Here is a 13,049-nt window from a genome sequence, read left to right as displayed (position 1 = left end):
TGAATAAAAATATTAAAAATCAATTTTTAAGAATGACCAGTCACAGTCGCCATGCTTTATGGTAGTAGATCAATTTGAACTTTACAGAGGACTTTGTTTTAATTGAATTACAGCTGAAAGCTGAGATTACTTTATGCAGTTTAAATCAAAGATAAGGGATCTGATTTTATGTCAATCCGAATGTTTAGAGAGCACTGTTTTCTTAATTTGGTTACTGCATATCCAAGATCTGCTTTCAAAATTATCCCTTGACCAGTGAGAACAGCAATGCAGATCAACTAGCTAGAATGTTTAAGGTTAGGGCAGCACGGTGGCGTACTGGATATCACAGCTTCCTCACAGCGCCGAAGTCCCAGGTTTGATCCCGGCCCTTGGTCACTGTCCGCATGGAGTTTGCACATTCTCCCGTGTTTGCGTGGGTTTCGCCTCCACACTCAAAAGATGAGCAGAGTAGGTGGATTGGCCACACTAAATTGCTCCTTAATTGGAAAAAACGAATTGGGTACTCTAAATTTAAAGAAAAAAATAAAATAAAATAAAAAAGTTTAAGGTTGCTTTAGAGTGTGAGAACCACCTGTAGCTTTGCGTGGCCAGATTAAGAACATAAGAACTAGGAGCAGGAGTAGGCCATCGGGCCCCTCGAGCCTGCTCCACTTGTAATTAAGAAATTACAAAGTGAAACACCCACTTTAGATTTTGTAGGGGTATAGGGTGAAGGCACTGGGATTAAATCTGTCCAAATGGCAATTAAAAGTAGACTCATGGACCAAAGATTATTTTAAAATAGCAACTTAGCCTGTTCTTTCCTTTATCAGGGTAAATGGTTTGGTTGTCTGCAGCAGGTATGGTGACTATGGATGCTATTCTTAATAACTACCTCATTTTTGTCCAGTATGATTTAGCTTGGAGTTAAAATGTCCTCCAGTCATGTCCTAGCTTCTATGGCCATGGATAACTTTGCAGACTGATTGCAATGACCCGTCTCCTGACTGTTTTTCAAAATGGGATTAAGTAGCAATCACCAGGAATTGTAAATTAGTTTGAGAGTAAATATATTAAATATGACAGAATAAAGAAAGAGAAAGGGAAATAATCTGACTCAATTCACAGGAATTATTTTTCATGTCTTTTTTTAAATCCGGTGAATATTCTGGTGTCGCTGATGTAGTTCTGCATTCTTTTAAAATTTGCAAGAGTGCTACAAAGATTTATTTTGAACATAACTTTTTAAATTCAGTTACATTGGTGCCAGCATTGGGGAGCCGCCAGAGCTGGCAGAGCCAGATGGCGCAGGGGCATCCAGAGTTCAATCCAGCAGCTCCTCTGCCCCAAGCTGACCTCCAGGCCCCAATGGGCACCAATCGGGAGTAGGGAGTGCAGGAGGCTGACCCGGAGCCTATCTCCAGGGAGACGACAATGGTCACCAGCTCTCCCGAATCCACCCTCCCTGACACCTTGGTGTCAGAGAGCGGAACAGGATGGCAGGGCAAGGCATGTGCCACTGCCAGGTCGGGCGGAGTCCTCTGGCCCAAGGCCCTCCAGAAGACGCCCGCTACGGACATGAAAGACCACTGGACGCGGGAAGCAGCAGGCTGCCCCCACCTCTGATGTACATCCTGAGGAAACACCTAGATGTAGCGATAGAGCACGGAGGGATAAGCAGATAGAGGATCACTAAAAAGGCACTGGAGGCGGGTGGCAACGGCACCATCAGGAGCAAGGGACAGTAGTTGGGTCACGATTGAACAACATTAAAACATGTTAAACCTGAGACATGTGACGCCTCGGTCACGTTATTGTGCACTGCGAACCAACTGCGCCCCCTTACCCCAGTTGCCCTTCGCCCTCACCCAGCTCCATCCCCCCACGGTCCCTGCTACTAGACCTGGCCACCTACCCGCAAGGTATACCACGTGCAGGTGATGGGTGTGAGTGCGCAGTCACAGGAGTCCGATTGAGGAGCATCACAGCTCAGCTCACAGCGGGCTGTCATCATCCCTCTGCCGTATATGGACCCACTGACAGTGCCGACCGAGGCCCATCACCCTGTAGTGATGTAAGACAGACCCTGGGATGGTGGAACAGGGCGGCCTGCGGCAGGGGACGGGGAAGAGGGGCAAGAGAGAGTGGCGGAGCGGGTTTGGGGGGGGGGGGGGGGCACGTGTGTGGGAAGGGGAGAGGTAACGGACATCCTATGTGAAGTGGGCAAGGATGAGGGCCTTCCTTGTATTCTGGGAATATTCGTCTTCCAGCCCCTTCTGGTCTGGCTGCTCCTCTTCCTCCTTCTTGGGGATGGCCACATGTTCCTCCTCCTCCAACACATTGTCCTACTTCTGTACCAGGTTGTGGTGGGCACAGCAGACTACCACAAACCTGGCGACCCTGGTGTGCACTTCACCACCAGGGGGGAGATCAAGGCTTCGGAACCACATTTTCAGCAGTCCAATGCACTGCTTGATGACACCCCAGGTGGCCACATGGGCCTCATTATATTGGGTCTCCGCATAGGTCTCCTGGCTCTGTACTGGCGTTATTAGCTAGGTCCTAAGTGGGTACCCCTTATCCCCCAAGGGCCAACCTGTCACCCAGGGGTGTCCCTCAAAGATGCCAGAGAGCTCAGACTGCCCCAGGATGTAGCGGTCATGCACATTCCCTGGGAAGCATGCACAGACATGCATGATCCTCAGATGGTGGTTGTACAAGCTGAACATTCATGGAGTGGAACCCCTTCCTCTTGATAAAGGTCACTCCCGGACGGCCCAGTGTGTGCAAGGCCACGTGCTTGCCATCTATTACCCCCTGGACCTGGTTCATCCTGGCGATGGCATAGGATCCTGCTTTCCAGACATCTTGAAGGGCTTGGTCCAGGTCAAAGTTCATGTAGTCGGTTGTCCAGGCAAACAGGTCATCCGTGACCTCACGGATGCGCTTGTGGGCTGTTGGTCGGGACATGCCACACTGGTCCCTGCTCGAGCCCTGGAATGATACCGAGCCGTAAAAGATCAGGGCTACGGTGACCTTGATGGCCATTGGGAGTGGGTAACCTCCTCCTCCACGTGGTGCAAACCCGCAAAGACATGGCACAGGTACCACACAGTCTCCTTGTTGAGGTGGAGCCTCCTGCGGCACATTTTGCCCGTCATCTGTTTAGAGAACTAGTGTCGCCTGTACACCTTAGGCCGTCGCCAGCCTCCCCCTCAGGGTCCCTCCCTGGCCTGATGGGGTCCGGGTTCTCCAAATGTGGGGTGGGGCCCTGCACATGGGCCGCTGCCTCGAACCTCTGTCGATGCTGGTGCCGCCACCTTCTCCGGTGTCTGACTGCCTGGCCTGCCAATGCCACCGTGAGGGCAGGATTTACGATATCATCCATAATGTAATATCTGAAAGGAACATGACCTGCACACGTACCCCGGGCTACAGCAGTGGCCCCATGGCCCCGGACCCTGTACTCCAGACACCCGCGGGGAAAAAAGACCTAGACGGAGATGGTTCCACAGACACACACCCTCTGGTCACCGGGATGTCCCCAGTGCTGAGGTCCTGCTCTTGGGTGTTCAAATGTTGGCTGCTGGCTCTGTGGTGTTGATGCCTCCCATGTTCAGGATGTGTCCAGGCCTCACAGCCTAATTGGGATGCGAGGCAGCAACAACCGCCTGTGTCATGGCATGCGTATCCATGAGGATCCATTTTGGAGCTGTGAGGTGCTCACAATACTAGAAGTGGCAATTCCTGATTACCAATAGCCTTCAGCTGCGTGACCAGCAGCCGTTAAAGTGACCTCCACAATATTACCACGGGCGGGGCAGTCACAGGGCTGTTTGCTGGGAGAGACAGGCAGCAGCTGGAGCTACCCCATTATGGGTATAAATGATCTTGGGGGCAGGGCATGGAAGACCCATGGACGCTGAGCCCGTTACCCCCCAACCCAGGGTCGATCCCTCCCCCCAACGATAACAGCCCAAAATATCCCCGACAGAACCGTTCTCCGGAAGGAGGACCCCGACATTGCGTGCCCCCACCCCCCATGAGCACTGGGGCAGAGGCAAAGGTCCCGCTGGGATGACTGCCTGATTTTGAAGATGGCGACTCACCACCTCGGATCCCCACAGCGGTCATTGCGCTAATATTGCGTTTTTAAATAGGTGTATTAAACGGCCACCCGCGAAACCGCTCACTGGGGAGGTGATTAGATCACAGGAGGCCGTTCGATAGAGGGTCCTTCCGTTAATAGGATGTCAATTTGTCTTAATTGGCGATTATTGGTTTCTCACGGAAGCGGGTTGGTTCAGTCGGAAATCGATCGGCCCCTTGCATGGTTCCCAATTTCGGCCTCTCTCGCTACCTAACTGACCCATTTGTATTCGAGCGGGTAGATCGTGCCCTAGATCTACAGGGAGTCAAGGGTTATGGCAGAGCAAGCAGGAATATAGAGTTCAGGTTAGCCACAATCTTATTGAATAACAGAGTAGGCTTGACGGGCAAAATGACTTGCCCCTGCTTCTATTTTTTTATGCCCTTATGAATTGACAAATTAACTCCTTGAGCTCTAAGAAGAGGCACAGTGATATCTTGGTTTCTCTTTTCTTTTAAACAGGGGCCCATGGTTCTCTGGGCTACATAGATGTTGATGGTGCAGCAGGAGATCTGATGATCTGGAGAATGTGACACCTTAGCTACAGTATCGGCATCAAAGTTCACAGCGTGATGACTGATTGAATTTAGGATTTTGTCGTACAAGGCTTAGGACCATTGCTACCTTCGGAGACAGATAGCTTGACTGGGGGAGATACGAGAGGTACATCCAAAAAAGCAATTGTTAGCACTTTTGTCTTGAAATGTAAACCCAAAATGCCTGCTCATCTAAAATGGGAAGTAATAAGACAAACTGACAGGAATTGTTGTTTTAAATATTTGAGGGGGGGAAATCTACCTGAAGGGAATAATCATATTTTCAATTAAAAAACAAAATGTGCAGTCTGGGTGGTTCCTGCGAACTGCTGTCCATAAAAGAAGAAAGTTTAGAGAAATAAGAACGAACATTGTTAAATCTTGACAGTTCAACAATAGTCTTAGGATTTGGGATAACTTTGAACTGTTAAAATGGTCTGAGGTTCGAGAATAAACAAACAAAATATGTTAATAGCTTTGGCCAGGTGTGGACATTGAATCTATGTTTTTTTTGAACACATAATATTGTATTGGACAGTAAAGTTCCTCAAGGCTCACAAGTGAGATGATACATTAATTATGGTTCAATATTAACTGAAAGGAGAATGAATTTCAAGCAATCATTGATTCCAGATACTTATCACAGAGAGATTTTTTTAGTTATCTGGACAAAAAACAATTCATCACATAACTTTACATGAGAATTTTTTAAATCAGTAAAACAGGGAGAAGATTGCCATGGATGAATTGCAAAATTGCACAGCAGCCTTTGGTAGATAAAGCTGTCATTAGACCAATGTAGTGGATCACTGCTAATGACCCATTAACTCCTTTAAATTTTTTTTTTTTTAAAAAGAGTATCCAATTCTACTTTTTTCCAATTAAGGGGCAATTTAGTGTGGCCAATCCACCTATCCTGCGCATCTTTGGGTTGTGGGGGTGAAGCCCACGCAGACACAGGGTGAACGTGCAAATTCCACACAGACAGTGTCCCGGAGCCGGGATCGAACCCGGGTCCTCCGTGCTGATGGTTTTTTAATTCCGCAGAAAGGAAATATCACAAGAATCTCACCCCAATGTCACAAACATCAGAAACACCTTCAAAAGAACTATGCCAGCATGACTTTGCCTTTCGAGACTGTTGTCTGGTGTCGCACTATCTGGAGGATGCTTTATTAAAAATTATTTAATTAGAAAATGAATGCCATATTATTGTACAATAATCAGAAGTGTTAAAAGCTCAAACTGTTTTTAAAATGGCCAACTTATGTACCCATGAGAAAATTAAGTCTTGCTTTGCTTTCACTTTTAAAGAGGGAAATTCTGATTTATTGAACTGAACTATTACATCTAAGTTATCAAGGACCTCAGTCTACTTAATATATAAAAAGCCAACATACTCAAGGATTAAGGAAATGAGGGGTATAGGTACTTTCAATGCAAAATATTTACCATTGAATTTTGTAAAGCAATTGTAGGTTTGTTTAATACAACATAATTTCTGCGTCTGAAACACAGTGGGTCTTGAAAACGATCGGGTATGTACTTACACAGGTGAAGATACAGTAGCTTAATTCAGCACTTTTCATCTGTTAATACCAACAATTAAAAAAAAAAATCTTTATTTGTAAGTTCCTTTCTGATTTTAAACGAAACACTACAGATGGTTTACCATTGATTTTATTTCTTACTGTATGAATATAAAGGTTGATTAAATTCTAAAGTTATGAATTAATTACTTAGTTAGGTAACGTCTAGTATGTGACAGATTTATTTCCTGCAACAAGGTCGTGAAAAATGATTTTGGTCACATTTGCTGTACTTGTTTTATAAAGTTTGAAATTTAACACATGGCAATATCTAACAACCTGTAAGTGCAGAATAATTCAGATAAACCAGGTTAAATGTACAATAGGTGCATCCACTGTAAAACGTCTGGAGCCCTGAAGAATCTACTTAAAAGGTATGACTTCTAATTTCTCTCAACTGGTATGACAATGCACGCAAAGTCGAAGCATGCTGGGTGGGCGGGGGGGGGGGGGGGGGGGGAACAAGTGATTGACCCTTTCTCGACCTCAAGATTCTTGTGCAATTTTATACAATCCAAACATATATTAATATCCAGTCAAAAAGGAACTGCTCTTATCCTGTGCCAAGCATACTAATACAAAGACAATTTAGGTAAAACACCCGACAAGCAATGTCAGTTCATTAGTAGATCACGGTGCACGCTATTTCAGAGTAAAATGTACTTCACATTTAAGCAACAGATGTTGAATAAAACACACAAACTCCTCAGACAACAACAATTGTGATCAGTAGGGTGCAAAAGGTTAATTTCTATCATGCAAAGGTTAGGCTTCCAACAAATACTGAACACACTTACTCTCTATTGAGAGTTCCAACACAAGGGTTTGCATGCAAAAAAAAAGATAAACAGACTAATTAGTTGCCATCAATAAGAATACCTAAGGGGAAGAAAGCATATTTAATATTTTTCTTATCATATTAAAATGTGCAAATTGATGCAAGATCTATTCAATTCATATCGTACTTAACAGAAACATCCTCTTTGCTGGTGTTGAAATTCCTTAGTGGCCTTGTGCCTACCCAGTTAGCCTCGACTGGTGCTATAACCCCATCCAACATTCCATTTCCCCTGACCCTTATCTCTTGTGTATTTTCTTCTTTTAAGCCACCTAAATGTCCATACTCTGGATATCTCTCCCAGACTCCCTCTAGCAGCCTCTCTCCCTGCCTTAAAGCCTACTTTTTCGACCCAAGCTTTTGGTCACTCATCCTGATATATGATCTGAAGCCTTTTATTCAATACATGGAGTATCTTTGAACAATTTCTGATATTAAAAGGTGTTATATTATTGCAAGTTGTTTGATTTTCTCTCTTTTTGTCCCACTTTCACTTCACTTCAGTGAATCTACCCTACCAAAATCTATACTTAAAATGAAACAGATTAAAATGGTGTAGCATATTAGAGCAACAATATGCTGTGATGTACGCATATACAAGCTCCCAATTTTAGCCAAGGTATTGTTAGGAAGGCACCAGTAGTGGCAGAATTATTACCCTCAGCAACTGATTGCTCAGCTGTATTGGGGGACTTTGGCCTTGATCAAAACACTGGATAAAACACCAGTGGAACAAAACGTATCTTTCCACATTTTCCTCAAAAACGGGAAAGATCTAATAGTGATTGCCCAAGTGCATAGCTGCATTGATGAATGATATGGGGATTTTTACAGCTCAAATAGTCCAAGATGAAGTGGGCCAATGTGATGGGAACAGCATACGAGTCTATCAAGTTGGATTGAAAAAAGCGACTGAAATTGCTCAATCACGTCTTTCTATTAAACTGTTGTGTGTTATTGTTGACATTCAAATCTATTGTAAAAGAAGTCCACAGAGTGAACTACTATGTCACTTAGTAATTATTCTAAACCTGTAATTCTTTATCTTATCTAATGTCATTTTTCTTGTTGTTTAGTATGATGGAAGAGATATTCTACAGATATTACAATTTTTACAGCTGTACAGCCACATGGTAACAAAGAAACTGAGTGAAGTAACAAGGGGCATTGTCAGTAAGACATCAGAGAGTTCACGTTGTCACCCACATGACCCTCCCTATCCATTAGGTAAAAAGTGCATCAGCTTTAAAGTTCATGTTCTCCACAACACACCCCAACCCCACCATAGAGACACACACATAAACATCAATAACGAATCTAGCGGAGTAAATTTGTTATTCCTATTCAAAGTAAGGATATATTATCAAACTTGCTTCTTTATTCCAGTACACTCTATATACTGCACAACACTGACTAATTAATACCTCAAGAGAGGAATTTTTTTGTCTCAAACAAACATCTGTACATCCAATGAACTGAAATTATAAAGTAATTACATTTAATAAAGCTATGGAGTTTTGCCAAGCTGGAAGACATCATATGCTAAAACTTCCCATTTTATCAAGTGCACATCGAATTCTGCAGTGACTGAGTAGCTCAGCACACCATTGTGGGCCACAACGAAGTCATATATCCCAGGAAGGTTACAAATGCAAGGGCGGCATGTGGTGCAGTGGTTAGCACTGGGACTGTGGTACTGAGGACCCGGTTTTGAATCCTGCCCTGGGTCACTATCCATGTGGAGTTTGCACGGTTCTCCCCATGTCTGCGTGGGTTTCACCCCCACAAACCAAAGATGTGCAGGTTAAGTGGATTGGCCACACTAAATTGCTCCTTAATTGAAAAAAATAATTGGGTACTCTAAATTTATTTAAAAGAAAACAAATCCATTCTATCATTCGGACAAGTTAACCAATCTGAGCCAGAATAACTATGGTCCACTCTCATGTCTTTAATGTCTCTTGACTAGGATGGGGAGGAAACAAAAATATCAATATAATTTCACACTGGCAAGTAATCCCCAATGGAAAACACTGCAAATGTTGGATAACACTGCAGATGATAGCTCACATCTCCAATTGGCTCTTGTGACTTAATGGAAGATTGTCAGGAAATTATGGCAAGCACGAGTCTGCTGAAAGTAGAACAGCAGAAAATTGTGGTTGGGAGTGGGTGAAGAAGAAGGAATAAATACCAACAAGTAACTACAGATCCTTTGGAACACTCCTTAATATTGGTCAGGGATTTTTCACCTCTCAGGCGAGACCAATGCAGAGTATATTTTTAAAAAAGTCAATTCAAAGTGGAAGATGCAAGATAAAGCCAAAAGTTAATTCGTTTTTGATTTAGAGCCAAAGCAACAATGTTTGTCTTTCATTTACTTAAAATTTCAGGCTGGTTCATTTTCTTGATTTATTTAGTAGCAGGGCTTCTTTGTTTCAATTCTAATGTATTCACAAATGGCAGATCATCATCACTGTAAGTCTGTCCAATATCCAAGTGTTCAAACAGTTTGACATTACTACATTGCTTTCAAAAAAATGGTGTTTAAATCGAGTAGTTAAGAGATAGAATTTGATGTTTGGAAGGAGATATTTAGTCATCAAATTAATGATTCTTAAACTTAATCTCAAACTCTTGTAATAAATGACAAGTGACCAACAGAAATAAATATAACTTTTATAATTGATCTATTTTATATTTTGCATTAATATTTAGTTAAAATAATTGGTTCAGTCCGTAAAACAATTTACATTATAATTTATTGTTCTCCACTGGAGTAGTGTCCCCAATTCTGGGAACCATGCTTCAGAAAGGATGTGAAGACGTCAGAGAGATTGCAGAAAAGATTTTTGAGAATTGTTCCAGGGATATGGGACTTCAATTCCATGTCTATATTGGAGACACGGGGGATTTTCCTCCTTTGAAAAGCTTAAGAGAAGATTCCACAGAGGTATTCAAAGTCATGAGGGGTCTGGACAGAATGGATATGAGAAACTGCTCCAATTGGTGGAAGAGTTCCGAAGCAGAGGGCACTGATTTAAGGTGATTGGCAGAAGAACTAGAGGCAACATGAGGAAAAGTGTTTCATAGCGTGTGGTTAGGGTTTGGAATGCACTGCTGAAGAGACTGGTCGAGGCAAATTCAATCATGGCTTTCAAAAGGAAATTGGATAATTATCGGAGGGGAAAGGGTATGAAAACGGCACAGTCATGTTTCTCTGACCGAGAGCCAGAATGGGCATGACAGGCATAATAAGGTTCCTTTAGTGCAGGAACTATTCACTAATCTATTTCACCAGGCACCATTTTGAAGACACCTTGGTTGTGTAATGGAAAGCTACAACAAATCCAGTTGATGGGTTACTCAAGATGAAATAACTTGCTTTCCCAGTCTACGTAGCTCTGCATGAATGAAGTTTAGGAAAGATATAGGCTCTGGATTGCAAGGGACAAGATCCACTTACAAAAACTGCTGTTAAACAGTTGGGAGAGGACAATCAAAATTGTCAGAGTAAAAATGTCCTTACTGACAATAGGGAATGTTTTGGAGAAGTTTTTTGCAGCAAAAATATTATGGTCTTGCATGTATATCACAGAAAGATGCCACTATTTACAAACAGCATAACATACCAATTTATTAACCAGGAGCCAACTTTCAGCTTGTATGAAATTGGGTGCAAGTAATGCCTGCTCTACTAACACTCTAGAAATTCAAGACTTTGCAAACTCCGGACAGGCTGCAGTTTTAACAATGTTTTTAATGACGCAAGTATATATTGTGGCTTGTGTACATGAGGAAAAGGAAACCAAATAGCAGTATTGAGTTTTTATGGGGTAAACATGTGGAGGGTCTTGAAAGATATTTCCAAGGCACAGGAAGCAAGTGGAATAAGCTGGGATGAGAAAATTGGACGTGTATTATTTGGGGAACAAAGACTTGGGTTGTCCCTTAACAGAAATCTATGAAAGTTTGGGTGTGGTAAGATTGAAGAAAGCATTCTCAAGGTGGTCAAAGCGTAGATGATGGTTTCAGTAGGGAAAAGGTGAATCAAAATAAAGGTTGGATCAAGTGATGTAACAGAGGTGGTTTATGGACGAAAGTGATGGAATTGTCAATGCATTTGACAGTTTTGGAGATTTATGATTAGCAAATCATGCAGTCACATGGGATGTCAAAGGTGACTTGAAACTGTGGAAAACAGTCCTGAACAGGATGCCATGGGAGAGGTTGGCACATATTTAATTGGAAATGTATTCAAGCATTTCAGAGAACAGGAAAATTGGAAGAGAAAGTTGAGTGTTAAGATACTGGGTTGGAAGGAGCTTGAGGGAACATGTGGTGAGCTTCATCATAGAAATAAGGTCTGATATGGGCTGCAGAATGCAAAAGGCCTCAACGGTTGAATGGGCAATCTCAATTTTGGAACAAAGACTGAAGGCTCCTCACCGAATCACAGAAAATAGTGCAGAAGAGGCCCTTGGGGCCCATTGAGTCTGTACCGATGCATGAAAAATACCTGATCTGCCAAATCCCATTTGCCAGCACTTGGCCCATAGCATTGAATGTTATAAGAACATAAGAACTAGGAGCAGGAGTAGGCCATCTGACCCCTCAAGCCTGCTCCACCATTCAATGAGATCATGGCTGATCTTTTGTGGACTCAGCTCCTCTTTCCGGCCCGAACATCATAACCCTTAATCCCTTTATTCTTCAAAAAACTATCTATCTTTACCTTAAAAACAGTTAATGAAGGAGCCTCAACTGCTTCACTGGGCAAGGAATTCCATAGATTCACAACACTTTGGGTGAAGAAGTTCCTTCTAAACTCAGTCCTAAATCGACTTCCCCTTATTTTGAGGCTATGCCCTCTAGTTCTGCTTTCACCCGCCAGTGGAAACAACCTGCCCACATCTATCCTATCTATTCCCTTCATAATTTTATATGTTTCTATAAGATCCCCCCTCATCCTTCTAAATTCCAACGAGTACAGTCCCAGTCTATCCAACCTCTCCTCGTAATCCAACCCCTTCAGCTCTGGGATTAACCGAGTGAATCTCCTCTGCCACCCTTCAGTGCCAGTACGTCCTTTCTCAAGTAAGGAGACCAAAACTGAACACAATACTCCAGGTGCGGCCTCACTAACACCTTATACAATTGCAGCATAACCTCCCTAGTCTTAAACTCCACCCCTCTAGCAATGAAGGACAAAATTCCATTTGCCTTCTTAATCACCTGTTGCACCTGTAAACCAACTTTCTGTGACTCATGCACCAGCACACCCAGGTCTCACTGCACAGCAGCATGCTTTAATATTTTATCATTTAAATAATAATCCTGTTTGCTGTTATTCCTACTAAAATGGATAACCTCACATTTGTCAACATTGTATTCCATCTGCCAGACCCTTGCCCATTCACTTAACCTATCCAAATCCCTCTGCAGACTTCCAGTATCCTCTGCACTTTTCGCTTTACCACTCATCTTAGGGTCATCTGCAAACTTGGACACATTGCCCGTGGCCCCCAACTCCAAATCATCTATGTAAATTGTGAACAATTGTGGGCCCAACACGGATCCCCGAGGGACACCACTAGTTACTGATTGCCAACCAGAGAAACACCCATTAATCCCCACTCTTTGCTTTCTATTAATTAACCAATCCTCTATCCATGCTACTACTTTACCCTTAATGCCATGCATCTTTATCTTATGCAGCAACCTTTTGTATGGCACCTTGTCAAAGGCTTTCTGGAAATACAGATATACCACATCCATTGGCTCCCCGTTATCCACTGTACTGGTAATGTCCTCAAACAATTCCACTAAAATTAGTTAGGCACGACCTGCCCTTTATGAACCCATGCTGCGTCTGCCCAATGGGAACATTTCTATCCAGATGCCTCGCTATTTCTTCCTTGATGATAGATTCCAGCACCTTCCCTACTACTGAA

The 13,049-nt window shown here is 43.1% G+C and overlaps 1 protein-coding gene across 36 annotated transcripts in view; it reads right to left on the bottom strand.

The window, feature by feature from the left end:
• clasp2 (cytoplasmic linker associated protein 2) overlaps positions 1 to 13,049 on the bottom strand; it is a 582,371-nt gene that overhangs the window by 162,839 nt on the left and 406,483 nt on the right. For 24 of the 36 annotated variants that reach the window (XM_038809903.1, XM_038809905.1, XM_038809871.1 and 21 more), the window contains 2 exons: positions 7,055 to 7,057; positions 6,219 to 6,257 (listed from right to left, as the gene is read on the bottom strand). The exons of 11 other annotated variants lie outside the window; for them this stretch is intronic. In XM_038809903.1, coding sequence (XP_038665831.1) covers positions 6,219 to 6,257; positions 7,055 to 7,057 — 42 coding nt within the window. The remainder of the gene's footprint in view (positions 1 to 6,218; positions 6,258 to 7,054; positions 7,058 to 13,049) is intronic. One more of the 36 variants, XM_038809880.1, reaches the window with a different exon arrangement.

The sequence above is a fragment of the Scyliorhinus canicula genome, chromosome 10 (assembly GCF_902713615.1).
Source record: "Scyliorhinus canicula chromosome 10, sScyCan1.1, whole genome shotgun sequence".
Classification (NCBI taxonomy): Eukaryota; Metazoa; Chordata; class Chondrichthyes; order Carcharhiniformes; family Scyliorhinidae; genus Scyliorhinus; species Scyliorhinus canicula.
This window is presented reverse-complemented; position numbering and strand designations above follow the sequence as displayed.